Source organism: Streptopelia decaocto (assembly GCF_964273445.1).
Source record: "Streptopelia decaocto genome assembly, chromosome: 2".
Taxonomy (NCBI): domain Eukaryota; kingdom Metazoa; phylum Chordata; class Aves; order Columbiformes; family Columbidae; genus Streptopelia; species Streptopelia decaocto.
The window spans coordinates 127,785,427-127,800,847 of NC_138655.1; the positions used below are offsets into that span (position 1 = coordinate 127,785,427).

The following is a 15,421-nucleotide window of genomic DNA, read 5'->3' on the forward strand; positions in this document are numbered from 1 at the left end:
TTCTGCAGTACTTTGTCTCTTACTAAAACACAATGCTAGTACACCGTGTAGCAAAAATCCACTCTTCCTTTGAAGTCCGCCTGGCACTCTTATTGCTGAGTTCTCAGTCAATTTAGTCCATTTCTGTGGTATCATACCCTTTCTCTTGATAGTACATTCAGCTAACAACTCCTCCAGCACATCTTTCAAAGTCTACTCTTTTCTCCTCCATAACTCTCTGCAGTCTCAACATGCCTACATTCTTAACTTTTATTTTCCTCAGTCTCCCTCCTTTTGCATGAACTTAAAAGCAACTCAGAACAGTGCACCACTTCTACTGGTGCACTTTTACTGAACTCACAAACACCTCTTTCACACATAGTTCATCTCACAGTTCATCATGTGAGACACCTCAACACGCTCAGAATGTGCCAAACTAAAACTGAATTCACTCTTCTGCTCATTTTCTGCACCTACTGAGAACACCATAATCCTCTTGGCCTCTCAGTCTATACCCCTATATCTTCAGTTTCTTCCTTTCTCTTGTCAAACACATACAACCTTATATATGTTTATTTTAAACCAGGCCAGTTATATTAGTAATGCTTACCTTGTTTGATGAGGTGAGCAAAAAAGCTTTCTTCATATTTTCTTTTTCAGCTATCAACAGCTGTAATCTGCCAACCTCCTCTTTATAATAGGATATCATGTTTTCTTTGTTTGCATCCAAATTCTTAAACGTCTGGATTTCTTTTACTAGTTTGGTGTTTTCTATTTCTGTATTCTTCAAGTGTATCTGTAATGATGCTAAAAAATGTCAAACTCTTCTTCCACGTTATGAAAACTACTGTTCACCTGTTCACTTAAGTGTTTACTACATTCTAACTCATCTCTGAGACAGATCAGAACAGGTAAAGAGAAAAATTAAACATTTTATTATATCACTGCTCTCCAGCACAAATTTTCTGACTGGAATTCTTTCATCTTGATCATCTAACAACAGCCTCGCTCACTCTACACCTAGAAGTCCCTGACTTCTGTCCACATCAAATGCTATTCAGAATTCACTCCTCTCTACACAAATGCTAGACAACTAAGGGCAAGCAAAAAAATAACAGAGTTCAAGAAGACTAGATAAATTAAACTTCTAGTAGTGTCTACTTGCAGCCATCTAACTGAACAGGACTGCATCAGCAAGGTTCATTTCCAAAGACATCAAACTACTTCAACAACTCCAGAGTGGTTTTTAAGATGTCATGAAGCCTATCCTAGTATGCCTAATAAAGGATAACTGTTGCCCTCAAGTGTGTCCACTCAAAGACTAGAAGATTCTAGAAGATTCCATGCTTGTGAAAGATGGTTTGAGATTTTATGATTTCTGGTGCATATCTAATACTGTCTGACACATAAAGACATTTTCCTATAAACAGAAATAATCTTGTAAATATACTTGATTTGTTTCATAGAATCTAAGGGTTTCATTATTTTAGCATATAAGACTTTTTGCCTGCCTCTTTTTTTTTCGGGGCGGGGGGGGGGGGGGACACGACACCAATAAATGTATTTTATTTTAAATATGGGTGTCTCCCAATACCAGTAAAAGAAATCAGCTATGCTAGTAAAAGTCAATGCAATAGAGATCCTACTAGAGATTCTCAGAGTTATGTACAAGACTCAAGAACAGTGATCTAGAAAGCACAGCCTGGAGGGAGAACTTAAAAGAATAAAAAGTGTGTTAAGAAAACCAGTTACTGGGTGATACACTGTATAACTAAAGAACTTCCTCGCTAGCATCTTTTGTTGTTGTTGTTGTTACTATGCCCACATTATAACAACTTGGTGATCCGTTCTCCTTCATAGAGATCTTTTTTATCATGGGATGAATTCAGATGCTGTTTTCCTCATTCATTTGTATATGAGAATGTCTATAATGGTCTTAAAAAAACCTGTTCACAGATGTTACCCATTTCCTTTTTTTCCCTTAACAAATTCAATTTATCAGACGTCTCCATGAAACATTAATACCTTTCTTTCAAACCACTTCATTTCAGTGTATGGAGGTACAAAGAATAAAGTTACCTTATAAAGTTCTTTTTCATCCTTTTCTGTCTTTAACACACATTCAAGTTGCTCCTTCTCAAGCATCACTTTCTTCAGTTTGTCCTTCAGACTAAGACATTGACAAATTAATAGTTCAGAACTATTAATACAGAAAACCAATGCATACATTAAAAATGGTTAGTTTAAAAAAACACCTATGGAAAGAAACAGCAAAATAAGGAAAATAAGGAACAAAATTACTAAATACCTGTCTAACTCCGTTTCTTTCGCAATGGCTTTTTGAGTAACAGTCATGATATCTTCTTCAAGCTGGAGAACCTTCGAAGCAGCCTCATCATGCCTCTTCTTCAGATCATCAACTTCAGTTTTAAGAGCTTCTGATGCCTGAATATTATTCTTTAAAAAAATGCAAGTAGATATAATTTAAGAATGCATATCTTCAGAACTACAACACGCTATTTGAATTAATGCTAAAATATGGTCATTAGATTTCTTCTCTTCCTTAAAATGCATGACAAGCCCATTTCAAGTATATATAAATACATCTACATATATAAAATATGTCAAAATTACTATGAACAGTTAATATATTAATAAGGAATCAATAAGTAGTTTGTTTTGGCACAAGCATGCAGTTACACAGAAACTACCAAAGACTTCAGAGCACAGGAGAAACAAGGCTATGTTTCATATCTTTTGCCCATCTCCTTTCTACTAACTAACCATCGACTGCCTAGCTTAGAAAATCATACAGAACTTCTGTTTTGCTTTGTACTTACTTTTACTGAAAAGAAGGAGATCTTGCGTTTGACCACACAGCTAGACTATTCAAGTAAGTCACAGTCAAGTTAATTGCAGGCAAAAGGAGAAAAGATAGAAGAAGTCCTGATGAAGAGCTAGTTACTACACTATGTTCTCCTAGACAGAACATGTGGAAGGTCTCACAAACCTCAAGGAATCTCATGAAACAATTGCAGGATTTATGTCTTGGATACTGGAAACTCAGAGAAGATGATTACAACATCCAAAACAGACTCCTTTGTCAGAAAACTGACAGACGCAAAATAGGAAGGCACTTTTAAGTACTGCATTCAGTATCAAATTACAGTCATGTCCATACCATTCTAAGGCAATGGACAGTGAAACATCACCTCCACAACAGCTAAATGGCCATTTAAAGTCATGTCATCTCAAATAACCCAGAAAAACATTATGTTCAATATAACACTATTTTCTTGAGAAAAGACATTAGTAACATTAAAGTAAAACCCACATACCAAGATAACATGCTGCTATTTCTGATATCTAAATTCAATAAAGCTCAGCTTAGTATCAGCCACGACGGTGGTATGAATCAAAGTGTAAACCAGGTCAAGACAGACTGACCAACATGCCTGACTACAGCATGACTTACAGTGTTTGTGCAGATCCTAAGGTACAAGTTGTCCTTCTGCTCTACATTTGGAAGATTAAAGCACTAGCTCATCTATTCATTTTTAAACAAAGCTTAATGTCTTGAAACAACAAGACTGTACTGTTACATCAATCGAAACACATCAGCCAGCATTTACAGAGAACCCCTACTGGCCAGATTCCAACCTAACTATGTTTTAAGTACAATAAAATATAATGAGGACTGTTTTTACTCATTAATTGTCAAAATACACTGTTCACAAGTGTAATTAAGCCCTGCTTTTACAAGCAACTAAACAGAAGTTTGGGCATTATGATTTGGGCTGGGGAGGGAGGTTTGAATTGTGAGGGGTGGCAAATGTAACTGATGACTCAATCACTTCCTCAACACTATACCGGCACATGAAGTAGATTTTTTTCTGTTACATATGCCATAAAAAAAAGAAGAGGACAAATACATTACAGCTATTTAAACTCTAAACGGCTTTCTTATATGCCCTAATACCTTAATATGATAAATAATTTCAAGGCATCATGAATGTACCATCTTTTTTCGAAAAAAAAACATTGGAGAACATGACCCACAATTTTCATAAGGTCTTTATTTCTGAAGAGCTATCAGTTTCCTGCAACCAAAAATATATGTACTTGTGTAACGAAGGCAGGATTTTAATTAAAGTCAGTATTCCATGTAAAACTTGCTTTATAACCAGCAGCAACAACACCACACATTATAACTGCTTGTTCTTCCCTAGTGCAGTGGAGACTAATTACTTGCTCCTGTTTTGAAAGTCTAGTATAGTAAAAAGCCTATTTCAATGCATATCTGTGTTTTCTCTAAACACCACTTTGGTGTAACTGTAACTGTTGTAACCTAAGTGCCTTCAAAAGAATTTAATCTGATACATTATATATACAAACTGTACAAACAGTTCAAACAGGCTGCCAAAGGTAACATATATTAAAAGGAATTAATGGCCTGAAAAAAATTCACTCCACAAACAGCATTACAATTGATGCTGCTTTGCTAGTTATTCTGAAGGGACATGGTACTAAAATGTAAAAGTTCCATACTTAACAGATTCTCACCTAATAAACTTGTTTAGATACAACTAAAGCCTACAGTTTCGAAAGAAAAAAAGGATTAATTTTTAGAGACTACTTGTTATTTTACAGAATTCTTAGCAATTCAATTTAGATACTGTAATCCTAGTCCCATACACTCCAGTTACAGCAGTTTCAGAGCCTGTAAAATTTAAAATTAGTGTTCTTAGACTATTTTACAGGTAAAAGTCAACTGCATTTTAGGAGGCGTCTAAAGGGGAAGAATATAATAAACACATCAACTACATGTACAACCTCTATTACAAAAATGACAATTACTTTCTGTAATTATTGTTTACTTAATTTCTCTTTAATTCATTTGGTACATCTACACATATTCTATCCTTTCTTCCATTTCTTCACAGAAAGAAAAGCACAGTAAGAGCATGAATCATTTTAATGAACTCGTTTAAAAACACCAAACAATTTTAAGGTTATTTTTAGTCTGGATTTTACTTTTAAACCAGTTACAAATGCATTTCCTCCTGTGCCCCCCTCCCTGGAGCTGCAACGGCATTATGGGTGGAGGGGAGAAGCAAAATGCACCACAAAGGTCGGAATAAGCAGCCAGAAATTACTTAAGTCGGCTTCACTGTTGCAAAATAAAGACCTACCAAAATAAAAATTCCTGGAACTACTGTAAGTCTCACTAGTGAAATGAAACAAAGGAAATTTAATGTAGTTGTCAACTGAATTTATCATCCCCAGAATCAAAATTCCACTTTGAAAATTTTTATGTACCTTCAAATAGGGAAAAATAAGAAAACTGTAAAATATTTAAGACTGATTATAAAAATAATTTTATCATAATCACATGAAACACTGTCCTCCCTCATAAAGAACTGCAATTTCATATAATGTAATTTGTTTACAGTGCATTCCAAACAGCTGCCAAAAGAACAGAGTTTTTACATCAAAAAGTTCTAAATTACAGATCAGTTGCTTTATGTTTGTGTAACCTAATCGTAAATACACTGATTGAAATCCCATAAAGCTATTATAAGCTCTATCTAAAGATCATGCCTGTGTTCCTCAAATGTGTTTGAAATACATTTATTAAACTTCTGCTACAAAAGGACTAGTAATCTTCCATTTGAGAACGGAATAGCCCTAAGGCTTTTAGATTTTCATTTTTGTAACTATGGCAAAAAAATGCATGTTCAACAATCAAGAGCAACACACTTCCCCTACTTATTTCTCACTTCTAAACAATTTCTGCAACACCAGTAAAACATTTCAGAGTACAGTCCCATTAATGGAATCAAAGTGGTACAGACATCCCTTCCCATGAATCAACATACACAATGTATTTTTCAAACATACTTAAGGCAGAGAGAGATTCAACAGACCACAGTACTTGAAAAACACAACCCAAGACTATTTCGAGCTGTCACATCTTGCAGGATGGCAATGGGCAGCATGGGATTTTTTTATGCTTCATCTTTTCTTTTCATCACATGTAAAACTCCCTATCCACTTTCTAAAAGCCATTCCACACCCAAACCATTCACTTTCGATTAATGGCTAATATCTGCAATCATTATTTTACTTTTCACAGAATGTATACATTGTAATGAAGAATAAAGAGTTAAAAATGAGCTATGCAACTCCGAAATCAAAGTCAATTCACCAAATACAAGGCAACTTCTTAAAAAAAAAAAAAAAAGCAGAAGCACCTTTCAAGCTTCAGTTGGATTAATTTATCTGAACATAATTTAATGTCAGAGGAACAATTATGCTTCATACCCTAAAGAGAATTTAGGGGATCTAGATGAATTATCTGTAGAAGCCTTTTGTTTATCCCATTGACATCATAGCAGCTCCAATAGAATTGTGTAAAATACTTGGCTGACAACATAGTCTGTTTAAAGGACCTCTGAGGACAAATGATGAACACAACACAGCACGACTGCAGCCACTGCAAAATCTGAGTGTGTTCATAATACAGCACCTCTGTGTTCTGAAAGGAAACCTCAAGTTGTAATTTTGCTTTCTAAAATAAAATTTAAGCATTCAGTAAACACTAAGCCAATTCTAAATAAACTCAACGATGCTAAGCATACTTTGTGACTATGACTGGCAATAGAAATACTGCTTTAAAAACACTGAAGTCTCTCTATTCCAAAAACTTAAGATATCACAGTGGCTGTTATTTGTGTTGATTTCTTCAACTAACATTGTTAAACAGATCAAAACCCTACAAAACCAAAGTCTAACTCTGTAAAAGTTCAAAGTAATGCCAGTCGCTCAAATACTGTCATGAAGACTATAGATACACAAGTTGTTGCAGGAGGCAGCTGAAGTATTTAGACACACTAGGATTTTGCAGCATGTGTTTGTATTTCAGAATGTTAATTTGTGAAAACACCTTATAATTTCATTATAAGATCTCTCTTTTGCAAAGAGTCATTCTCATTAACATGTAATTTGAATTGAAATACAGGCAGGATACCTCTCTAAAACATTTAAGAATCTCTCAGATGAATCTGTTATATCATCCAGTCAAATAAATTTCAATTAATCAGTTTTAAAAAATATTCATACACAGAACAGTCACTAAAACAATAAAACAGCATTTTCACAGGATGTTTATAGCACCCTTGGGTGCTATAACTGCTGGTTACAACCTGAGCAATTCTGAGTGTTTAATTTGTATCTTTAAAACATTATTTACGTGGAGTTTGGTGGGGTTTGTGTGGGGTTTTTATGGTTTTGCTTTCTGGATTGGGGGGTGTTTTTTTGGTTGTTGTTTGTGGTTTTGCTTTTGGGGTAATTGGTGGTTTCTTTGGGGTTTTTTCTGGTTGGCTCATTTTTGTGGAGTTTGTTCAGTTTGGGGGGTTTTAAGGGGCTTCTTCTGTTTTTTTGCTGTTTTTTTGTTTGGTTTTCCTAATTATTATTTTGGTTTGGGGTTTTTGTTTGTTTTGGTTTGGTTTTGCATGTTCCTGACCATCATATTTTCACACATGCAGCATGCATAAACAGTATCAACATAACTTGATTTAAAGAGGCACTGAAAAAACACTTGATTCACTGACTTTCATTCATACAGTCTGAACTGGGCACTTGTACTGCTGACATGTCCCACTGCACAACAGTATTTTGTCACTATCGTTATAAAATGGCATCAAAAGCCAACTTAAATGAATCCCTGATACCTGAATAAAACTCTCAAATAAATAAAGCTTCTGTGGAGGTAGAACCTCTCAGTAGAATGTGGATTTAGACAGAAGCCCTCTTAAAACTCCCCATCAGACAGATCCATCAGCCCACTTTTTGAAGTTAAATGGTGAAGTAAACTTTCAAAAAGCATGAAAGAACAAGTTTATCAAGTCAGTACATTCACTTCTGCCTCAGTTTATGCCAATGTCATAACAGAAACACTATTCAAATGTTGACAGAATAAAAGCAAGTGATCTGCAAATACGTTGCCTCTAACTCAAGTTAAACATTTACAGAAAGTACTGCCACGGGAGTGAGACTTGTTACCACTGTAACATTAAAGAAATCCTTCAGAAGTACTCTCTTCCCACTAGAGGGAGACAAATGATTTCAAAAGCACCATCCGCAAGCTCTGCTCCCTACAGAAGTGTAAAAAAAACCTGTGTGCACAGAACTGAACAGTTGCCAAGCATCACAAAAGCAAGGGATGAAAGACTTACACAATGACTACTGCATGTCTCTTTTGTTCAGCACAGTAATATTAACTCTTAAAACAAAAGGCAAGTGCCCTTTGCCAGATAGCTTAGGCCCAGGGTCTTTTGCAAACATTATTTTTCTATGATGGTGACGATTACAACCTGAGAAAACAATGTCTACAGAACCACTAATGTGCTGCATACAAATAAAAATACAGATTTCCTTTTTTTACTCCAATATGACAACACACACACAAAAAACCCCACACTCACACAAACCTATAAAGGATTGAAGCCTTTAGAGACAAGCAATGACTCAGAATGCTGTAACATGCATTAGAAGCTATGTTTCAGCAACTCTAATAGCACATTATCTCTCTATGCGTTGAATGCATTTGTTCCTTCTATCTTTGAGAGGTAATGAGATGGCCATCTTGTAAGAAGGCAACAAATGACTCAACAATGACCTCCTGAACAGTAAGGGCACTGTTAGCAAAACAAAATATGTAGTTAGTCACAAAGTACCACAAACGTAGGAACTCATCTGTTTTTAAAACTCGAGAAATGGGAATCTTTTCACCACTTAAAAAAATGCATAGAACCCAATATTCCAACTTTGTGGAACACTGATAGTATTACACCTGAATAGATGGTTTAGTATGCTACGTTCTTAAAAGCCTGATCTACTTTTATCTTGTTTATTCCTAGTATTTTCCCCGAAAAGCCTCTAAGGGACTACTTAAAGAACCCTAATTAGGCAAAAAGCAGAAAGAGAATACAATAGTTCCACTGCCCAGAATTCTATGGGAGTGACTAGGTGGAGAAGACGGATTAAATAATGAAGAGTGGGAGGGAAACACTAATTGGGATATAGCTGTGACATCATCTGTCAACAACTATCCTGTCTGTATTAAGAAACCAGTGTTTCTCAGACATTTCTCAATGATCCTAACTACCCCTGAGCTATTCGTGAAAACAAAGGACTGATAAAAATCAATACCAAAAGAAGAAAGTAGCCTAAAGGCATATGAATAAAAATGGGATTTTAAGAGAAATGTGTTTTAATAAAACATTTTCATATTATAAACTCAGAGCTTTTCCACCACTAATCTACTTTCTATTCATTACACTGCACCACAGTGAGATGACTTCTAGACTATGACCCCTAACCACACCATCCACATTCTGTTCGATTCAGTTATAAAAGGTTAAAAGGTAGCTTAATAATGTATTTGATCAAAAGACAGAGACATGAGCTCAAATACCCAAAGTATTTGTTCTGAAGAAACCAGTAAGATTTTTAGAAAAGCGGCAGATTTATGAGTATTTTGTATAAAAGGGCTCATAACTCCAGGGCTCCCTTTTCACAATACAAATAGTAATAAACCAATAATAGTTGCCAGTACATTAGCAGCATAAAGAGCTCTGCACTCAATTAGAATCAAGTGCATGTATCTGTACAGGCGTATCTACTTCCTTTGCTCATGCAATTGCCAGGGTTTAAATACGGTACTTTGTACTATTGTGGTTTTTCAGAAGGCTCTTTGGACAAGCGGAAATATCTGTGCGCTTCTTGATGGAAGCACTAGCAAAAGTGAAAAAAAAAAAAAAAAACACAGCATGTTGTTAATAGATTGTATATGGGCTAAATGTAGCTTAGCTTTATTTTTAACAGAAATAAAGGCTTCTATACTTATAGATTACTCAAACTGCAATGGTAGTGTTTACAGTAGCTATATTTTCTTATATGGGCTATTTTGTTTTATTAATTGTTTTTCTTTAGCCGAATATGATCTGAAGTATATTGAAAGAATTTTCTAATAGAACTCAGAACAGTTAAACTTTCACCTAACTTGAACATTTTAAAAATATACATTTTGAATTAATCAACTCTGCTTTTATCTACTATGTGATGAAAGCTCATAGCATAACTAAAAGTCTACCTGTATGTGACAAAGTAGCACCGGGAAGAAAAAAACAAACACCGAATTACTTAGTTAAAAGAACCTTTCTGTAACTTAAAGGAAAAAAAAAAAAGGTCAAACCAAAACAACCTAGCTCATACTCAACACTGGTGAAGATTCTGCTGATACATAAAACATACATATACTTTTATTACTTAGCATTTCAAGGTTATCACATGTAGTCTTATATAAAAAACAGCCAAGTTAACACATGGTTTAGGTTTATCTCAAATAACAAGATTCAGATCACATGAAGCTCACTGTATTAGCCGGGGGTTTCTTGGGGGAGTGGTTTTGGAGGGTTTGTTTGGCTGGTTGTTTGGGAATGGGAATATTTTGGGGTTTTTTTTGGTGTTTTGGGGGGTTTGAAAATAAAACCTAGGTACTGTAATCGTACCAAGTGCTAATACAACGCTGCTCAGGAATCTTTAAATCAATCCATTAATGCACTGTACAGTGTTCTCAGCAAAGATAAGTCATATAAGACCTTGACTCATGGCTGTATTTCATGTATTGGGGTATGGAGGCAAAGAGAGAAACAAGGGAAGTCATTAAGATAATAAAGTTTAGAGGGAAAGCCACATGTATAGTTTATTAAACCTTCAAATGATGAAGATTAACTTATTGCACCCGACTTAGTAGATGCCTGTTTAATTTTCAAGAGTAACACTGGATTTTCATTTGTTTATCTACATAAGCAGAATATAAGATGTTTCAACTCAGCAATTTTTTTTTTTTTTAACTAGGGAAAAAAAACATAAAAGATGTAAAATAAGACAGTGACAAAACTTAAGAGACAAAAAATAATTGCATGAGTTAGAAAACTTGTATAGGATTCTATATAGGTGAAGAGTTGCATTAGCCTCAGTTTAAACATCTATTTATAGCTCAGCTAAATGTAAAAGAGAAGTTCTTCACTTGCATCACCACTTCAACAAAACACAAGGCAGAAACAAATAAAAAAATAAAACATTCCTGAAATTAAATTCTATTTATTCAGTTCTGGTATCTTAAAGGCAAAACTATTTTTGATTATAGAAACTCACAGGAAAGTGTGACAAAGTATCAAGACATTTTTGTCCCTATACAGTCTGTGTCTTTGCTGGACAGCCCTCAAAACCCCATTCGACAAATCATTCTAAAATGGCATTGTAAAACTAATGTGGATTAGAACTGGCAATTTACTTTCATACTTTTTTTTTAAATGAGAACCTCAAATGACAATGAAAGGTAACTACACAGCTCGTTCAGATTTATCCACCAAGTTTGTGATTCTACAAATCCACAAAATGCGTACTTTTAAGTATCTAAATCCCGCCTCATTGATTTAAACTAGTTCTCCTATGTACTTGAAATTAAAATCATTCTTTCATAGGAAAAATCTTTTCCTAAACAAGATCTTAGCCTTTCTTTTTTTCCTCACCCAACATGCTAGTCCATTTCACTATGACTGTTCAAAAGTAAACTACAAAGTTTCAACAGTTTCAAATATCCCTCAACAAATTCCTTTCTATTAAAGGTGTATCATGCAGAACTGTTGACATATACATACTAGTACTTCGAAATAGCCTATTAACTGCTGTCCACAGCTAAATTATATAGGCTTCATTACTTCAAATTTGCCCATGTCACCACCTCCCTCCCACATGTTTTTAATCTTCTCCCAAAAGTTGTTTTTACAAAGAAGCAGCTTAAAAATAGATTAGGTCCAACTTTTTTGTGCCTTTTTAATACTAGATTTCCTCCTTACCATATGTAGAATTTCAAATTAAGCTTGCTTTGTTTTAGGCTCAGTTTATATCTTCACTATCAATTAACACTGTAAATTCATTTTCAGGTTTGCACTTATTTTCCCTTCTAAAATCTTCAGGCCTTTGTGAAGCCTTTTAGAGAAGTGACCAGTTACTTTTCATTTTTTCTGTGTCCTGGCAAAAGTATTCTTGGTTGAGTCTTGAGTCTTACTATTTTCATCACTCCGTGTTCTATGCAGTTACTCCTTCGGGGAGTTTTTTGAAAATCCTTCCTCCATTTTAAGTTAATGTAAGCAAACCTTAAACTATCAACTACTTTCTGTGATGAATACCACAGTTAAGTGTCCAACATCTGGCAACAGTTGTCATCTATTATCTTACCAAGCCTGGTACCAAAAGCCTTAAATATTTTAACCATTTTACGACATAAAAGGAATAGTGGCAGAAGGTTAATAGGAATTGACCTATTCTAGTGTAAATGTCTACCTAACTGCTGAGGGGTTTTGATAGCTGATTTTCACCCAGTTTAACTGGTTCTTGGAAAAGGAGAATTACAGACATTATGAGTCAGCTTTAATCAGTTAAACAACTAACCTTTTGCTCTGTTTGCAGTTGGTCATATCTCTGCTTTTCATGGTTAAGTTCTTTTTCCAGTCTTTCAACTTGGTCTCTGAGTTGTGCCGTTTCCTTTTCCAGAACAGAAGTTACCTTTAATAGCTCTTCTTTTTCTTTTATTATTTTTTCAATTTTAAACTGTAAAAACAAAAACATTCTTTTTTGGTAATTTTTCTCCCCTTCATTCCTATCAAGTAAGTGGATAACAAATTACTGCAGTGTTTGAGCAGAAGAACAAAATGTGCGTCCTCTTGCTAGGTTATTTTATAGGTTTCCCCTTATTCCCAAGTTTCTGAAGTTTCATTGCTTTACTGAACAGCACTACATGACCATTAGCACGCTTTGCAGTGTCTTTACTTTTACTCAAGTTTTCCCTACTTAAGTGAAGTGCCTTTACTGTTCCGAAGTGACAGCAATCATGGAGGAGCTAATTATGATGATGACAGCTTGGTGAAAAATGGCTGCCAAGCGCAGAGACAAACACACACTCTAAAAAAAAAAGTCTGAGTAAATTCACCAAAAAAATGAACATGAACACACACACACACACACACACACACACACACACACACACACACACACACACACAAACAAACACACACACACACACACACACACACACACACACACACACACACACACACACACCAGCAGAAGTAAGGACTGACACATGAATCATAGTCTTTCAGTACTTAAAGGGAACTTGTAAGAAAGATGGGAACAGACTTTTTATTAAGGACAGCAGCAACAGGACAAGGAATCACGGTTTTAAACTAAAGGAGGGAAGATACAGGCTGGACATGAGTAAGACATTTTTTACAATGAGAGTTACAGAATACTGGCACAGGTTGCCCAGAAAGGTGCTAGATGCCCCATCCCTGGAGATATTCAAGGCCAGGCTGGACAAGGCTCTGAGCAACCTGATCTACTTAAAGATGTCCCTGCTCATTGCAGGGGGGTTGGACTAGATGACCCTTGAAGGTCCCTTCCAACCCAAACTGTTCTATGAACCAAGACAATCAAAAAGGTTTAAAAAAATATGTGCTATGAGTACATATCTGAAAAGCAAAATATCCCACATGTATCTCCGTACCAAGTCGCTTACCCTTAAATTTTGAAAATTGCAAATCGTGCATCTGTGTGCCTAGATGCAACTGACAAAAACATAAAATGTCTGGTGGCAAGGGAAGGAAACTGTACTGAGCAACTTTCCAATAAGCAACACTTAAAATCAAGTTGGTCTGGTTTTGAGGTGTTTTGTGTTTTTTTTTGTTTGGGTTTGGGGATTTTTTTTGTTGTTTGGGTTATTTTTTTGTTGTTATTGTGGGGTTTTTGTTTTGTTTGGAGTTGTGGTTTTTGGAGGGGTTTGGTTGGTTTGGTTTGGTTTGGGTTGTTTTTTTTTTTAACCACATTCATCTAGCAAAGAACATGAGGCATAGAACACTGCTTCAAATAAAACAAGAGCTGTTCTAACATACTTAGGTACATGCAATTATTCAGCTTAGTTTCCAGGGCATTTCACTTGTGCACAAGTAAAAATATACTGGTTCCGTAATTTTTTTTTTTTTTCCTTACAACAAGCACCACTTCACATAAAGGCGATGTTCTCCCCTCCAGTTAGCTGGAGAGCACGGATGGGCAACTATCTACTCTCTTATGGTTTCCCAGTTTATGCTGAGTGCTACACCACACCTGTAATCAGTTTTACATCTTTATTTATTTAAACCTGCAAAGGTTCTGAACTCCAACCAAATACTGGAGAACGGGCAGAAGTAAATACATTGCATGTACCTATATAGTTTTTTTCCTTCTGGTTTGTTCTTCAATACTATATCCTGTGAGTGTATGCATACATATACACATAAAAAAATTAATGAGAAGATAACATTTTAAAAATTGTTGAATCAAACCTCAAGAAGTCCAGCTTTTGTGGTCACCACTAACATATCCGAGTTGCCTTCATCTTCCATAGTGAGCAATTCTTCAACAGGGGAAGAGGTACGAAACTGGAAAGGTGTACTTGCTCCACGGATTTCTCCTTTATGAGTCACGTAGCAAAACTGGTAAAATTCTCCGTCATCATTTGGTAGATAATATCCTATCAAAATAAATTCATATTTGAAGAAACATTCTACACAACCATACGAGTCTCCATCTGGAAACAGATTATCAGATCATGCTTGACTTACTAAACATCATGCTTGTTACCTCAGTAAGGCACAGATAAATCACCAAAACAGCAGAAAGGAAAAGTCATCTTACTTAGTAACTTTCATTCCCCAACACTTTCTCCTAGCTTTCAAGACAAATGCTAGAACAATGTCAGGGGATAGGTGTTCTACATATACCTCACCTTACATACACTAGATAATAGCTGCTGTTTATATATTTAGGAAACAGAATTATTGGCAATGAGATGTCCTCAAGCTGGATCAGAACCACATTATTATGTAACTGTTGTACAATCACAGACCAAAGAATAAGCAATATTTTGGCTTTGGAAGACCTATACAATCAAAACCAACAAACAAAAAGATAATAACATGCAATGACAGGACATCTGTAACTTTACCACGTTCATTTTTCTTGCACATTTTTGTTGGAATAACCACAATCTGCTTTTGCTATTTTTAAATGCCAAAGCACAGGAATGTTCTGAATGGATGACACAATATCAACAAGCTACAAGTATGGAAGGCAAAGAGCTGGGGGGGGGTGAGGGAGTGTGAAAAAAAGAGCTTATTTTTCAAAATTGAAAAATAATTATTCTGGACTTTGCAAGGTAAGAATAAATCGTCTTTCTTGTACCTATGCAATGCTGCATGCTGCCAGCAAATTATTTCAGAAGAAGTTCTGTGTGACTATTCAAATGAACTACTGCCCTCTAAAGCTTCAACAT

The 15,421-nt window shown here is 35.4% G+C and overlaps 1 protein-coding gene across 4 annotated transcripts in view; it reads right to left on the minus strand.

The window, feature by feature from the left end:
- Positions 1–15,421, minus strand: part of TAX1BP1 (Tax1 binding protein 1) — a 63,260-nt gene that overhangs the window by 24,601 nt on the left and 23,238 nt on the right. For 3 of the 4 annotated variants that reach the window (XM_082046736.1, XM_082046733.1, XM_082046734.1), the window contains exons 4-8: positions 14,433–14,620; positions 12,502–12,660; positions 2,288–2,436; positions 2,059–2,149; positions 590–775 (exon numbers count right to left, since the gene is read on the minus strand). In XM_082046736.1, coding sequence (XP_081902862.1) covers positions 590–775; positions 2,059–2,149; positions 2,288–2,436; positions 12,502–12,660; positions 14,433–14,620 — 773 coding nt within the window. The remainder of the gene's footprint in view (positions 1–589; positions 776–2,058; positions 2,150–2,287; positions 2,437–12,501; positions 12,661–14,432; positions 14,621–15,421) is intronic. The other variant, XM_082046735.1, reaches the window with a different exon arrangement.